Source organism: Limulus polyphemus, unplaced genomic scaffold, assembly GCF_000517525.1.
Source record: "Limulus polyphemus unplaced genomic scaffold, Limulus_polyphemus-2.1.2 Scaffold11, whole genome shotgun sequence".
Classification (NCBI taxonomy): Eukaryota; Metazoa; Arthropoda; class Merostomata; order Xiphosura; family Limulidae; genus Limulus; species Limulus polyphemus.
This window is the reverse complement of record NW_013665621.1, coordinates 1007522-1010779: the sequence shown is the minus strand read 5'-3', so window position 1 is coordinate 1010779 and position 3258 is coordinate 1007522. Positions and strand designations below refer to the sequence as shown.

Below are 3258 nucleotides of genomic sequence, written 5' to 3'. Positions count from 1 at the left end.
GAGCATGTTTGGTGGGATGGGGATTCGAACCCGCGACCCGCAGATTGCGAATAGAGCTCCCTAACCACCTGGCCATGCCGGGCCCTGTTTTCCCTGTTTTTTTTTTTTTTTTACTTCTTTAAACAAAAGCAAAAAAGAATGTAACAGTCACAAGCGTTATGAAAATCATGTTAACTTATACATGTATATATACGATATGGATTTAATGAAATCAGCAGGTCAGACAAAAAGACACTTAAGTAATAGACAGTACAACAGTCTTATCTGTAAGTCTCGCGGCGTTTACAAGTATAAGAATTGTATTATTGAAACTAGAGAAAACTTTGTCTTATACTCTGCCATGAAAGTAACCTGTTTTTTAAGAATTAAGGATTACCAAAAGTAGCTTCGAAGTATTGTCCTATCGGATATCTTACCTTTTATGAAATGTTGTAAACATTTGAATCAGAAAGAATGAGTAAGTTTTTAAGAAACCTAAAAATATCGTACCACGATTTTTAACAGATTTATAAATAGTAAAAAATTAAGTTTTTTCGACAACACCAGAAGTATCATGGATAAGTCTAATCAGTAAATAGAAGCGATAATTTCAACGCTTCACAGCAATATTTTAACTTTAACTCTTATATATAACAGAAAGAAAATAAAGAAAGTAAATTAACCAAAAGGGTATTATCATTGAAGCCTTTTTTTTCTCTATAGTGTGAAATAGACATTATATTATATCTTATATCACTGAAGCCTTTTTTTTTTCTCTACAGTGTGAAATAGATCTTATATTAAATCTTATATCACTGAATCCTTTTTTTCTCTACAGTGTGAAATAGATCTTATATTATATCTTATAGCACTGAAGCCTTTTTTTTCTCTACAGTGTGAAATAGATCTTATATTATATCTTATATCACTGAAGCTTTTTTTCTCTACAGTGTGAAATATATCTTATATTATATCTTATATCACTGAAGCTTTTTTTTCTCTACAGTGTGAAATAGATCTTATATCTGTTGTACAAATAATTTACTCTTCTTTTATACCTTGGTATTTCACGACTAACACGTTAACACCAACCTAATCATACTTAACGTAATAAGCTCAAAGGGTTCCGCCCAATAATGTGAACCTTACCCACTGTGTTTTTAACCGACTTTTATGGTGTCGTTAAGTTGCATAGTTAACTCTTCAACTGCGGTTGACATCATATGATGCAAGCATTTTGCGCCCAACATTTCGCGAATCTTTGCGTGTGGGAAGTTATGAAGAATTACACAAACCGCAAACGAAGGGTTAAAAAAGGAACATTAAAAATATTTCTAAGTAAATATGCTGCTTATTTCAGAAGATTATGATAGTGCCTTTATAGTTCAAAATTAGAGTTGACTTTGATATGAATTTTTAGGCCCATGTCTGTCCAAGTGATTCAGCTCCGACCCGATTGGAGTACGAATAAAAGAAGCATCCATAAATTCGTTGGTAAAAGAGTAGCTCAAGAGTTGGCGGTGGGTGGTGATGACTAGCTGCCTTCTCTCTAGTCTTTTACTGCTAAATTAGAAAAAGCTATCGCAGATAGCCTTCGTATAGCTTTGCGCAAAATTCAAACCAAAACAAACAAACAAACCATAGGTTCGATTAAGTTCTAAGCATGAAAATAATCTTCTTTTTTTTAGGTCCAACCATGTTTGTTAAAAACGAACATCAGACCCGATTTAGAGCATGGTTATACAGATTAAGATTTGTTTCAGGTTTGGCGAAATTATATACCATGGCCAGGTGGTTAGGACGCTCGACTCGCAATCTGCGGGTCGCGGGTTTGCATCCCCATCCCACCAAACATGCTCGCCCTTTCAGCCGTGGGGCGTTATAATGTGACGGTCAATCCCACTATTCGTTGGTAAAATAGTAGCCCAAGAGTTGGCGGTGGGTGGTGATGACTAGCTGCCTTCACTCTAGTCTTACACTGCTAAATTAGGGACGGCTAACGCAGATAGCCCTCGTGTAGCTTTGCGCGAAATTCAAGACAAACAAACAAACAATTATATACTATGTAAACCTACAAAAGTGTCTCGATAATTTAAATAGATCCACTACCGAAGTTTTTACAAATAACAAAGGCAATTTAACAAAAATAATTTGTATAAAATCCGAATTCAAACTCAGTAATACAAAAGCTATGCTTTGTGACTATAGTTGATATTTTGATATTTACAAACCTGCTAAACTAAAGAGGGTGAGGGGCCGCCTACCCACTTTTTCAACTACAAATAGTCCAATGAAGGAGCAAAAGAAAATAACAGCAGCTGTTCCAGTAGATATCCAAATAACTGTTGATTTTTCTGATATTCCATTCATCTTTATAACAGGGACACTGTAGTACCTGAAAACAAACTTTTCAATTGAAGTCAGTAAAGTTTGGCTTTTAATTCTATAAGTCAGTTCATTTAAAACGTATAGAATAATATATCCATTTCCTTATAAAGTCTGCCAATTATTTATCAATAAACAGTACATATATCGTTTTAAGTTAAAGTGTTTCACTAGCAGTTAACAGTTAAACTAGTTATGATACTTTAAAAATTTAAATATTATTTTATGCACGACAAGACCTACTAATTTTAGATTATAGTTGCCACGTGTTGAAAATCATGACAAGTTTATCACTTATTGCTTTTCACTCTCGAAAATCAGGCGCACTCGAGTAAAGACTAATCCAGCAATCTCATTAAATTACTGACTAGAGCAGTAATGTAATTCTGATATCGAAAAACAGGCGCACTCGAGTGAAGACTTATCCAGCAATCTCATTAGATTACTGACTAGAGCAGTAATGTAATTCTGATATCGAAAAACAGGCGCACTCGAGTGAAGACTAATCCAGCAATCTCATTAGATTACTGACTAGAGCAGTAACGTAATTCTGATATCGAAAAACAGGCGCACTCGAGTGAAGACTAATTCAGCAATCTCATTAGATTACTGACTAGAGCAGTGATTTAATTCTGATATCGAAAAACAGGCGCACTCGAGTGAAGACTAATCCAGCAATCTCATTAAATTACTGACTAGAGCAGTGATGTAATTCTGATATCGAAAAACAGGCGAACTCGAGTGAAGACTAATTCAGCAATCTCATTAAATTACTGACTAGAGCAGTAATGTAATTCTGATATCGAAAAACAGGCGAACTCGAGTGAAGACTAATTCAGCAATCTCATTAAATTACTGACTAGAGCAGTAATGTAATTCTGATATCGAAAAACA

General features: G+C 34.6%; 1 protein-coding gene across 1 annotated transcript in view; it reads right to left on the bottom strand.

The window, feature by feature from the left end:
- LOC106478542 (proton myo-inositol cotransporter-like) overlaps window positions 1-3258 on the bottom strand; it is a 28419-nt gene that overhangs the window by 10607 nt on the left and 14554 nt on the right. The window contains exon 5 of the mRNA XM_022382437.1: window positions 2211-2374. Within this exon, the coding sequence (XP_022238145.1) occupies window positions 2211-2374 (164 nt within the window). The remainder of the gene's footprint in view (window positions 1-2210; window positions 2375-3258) is intronic.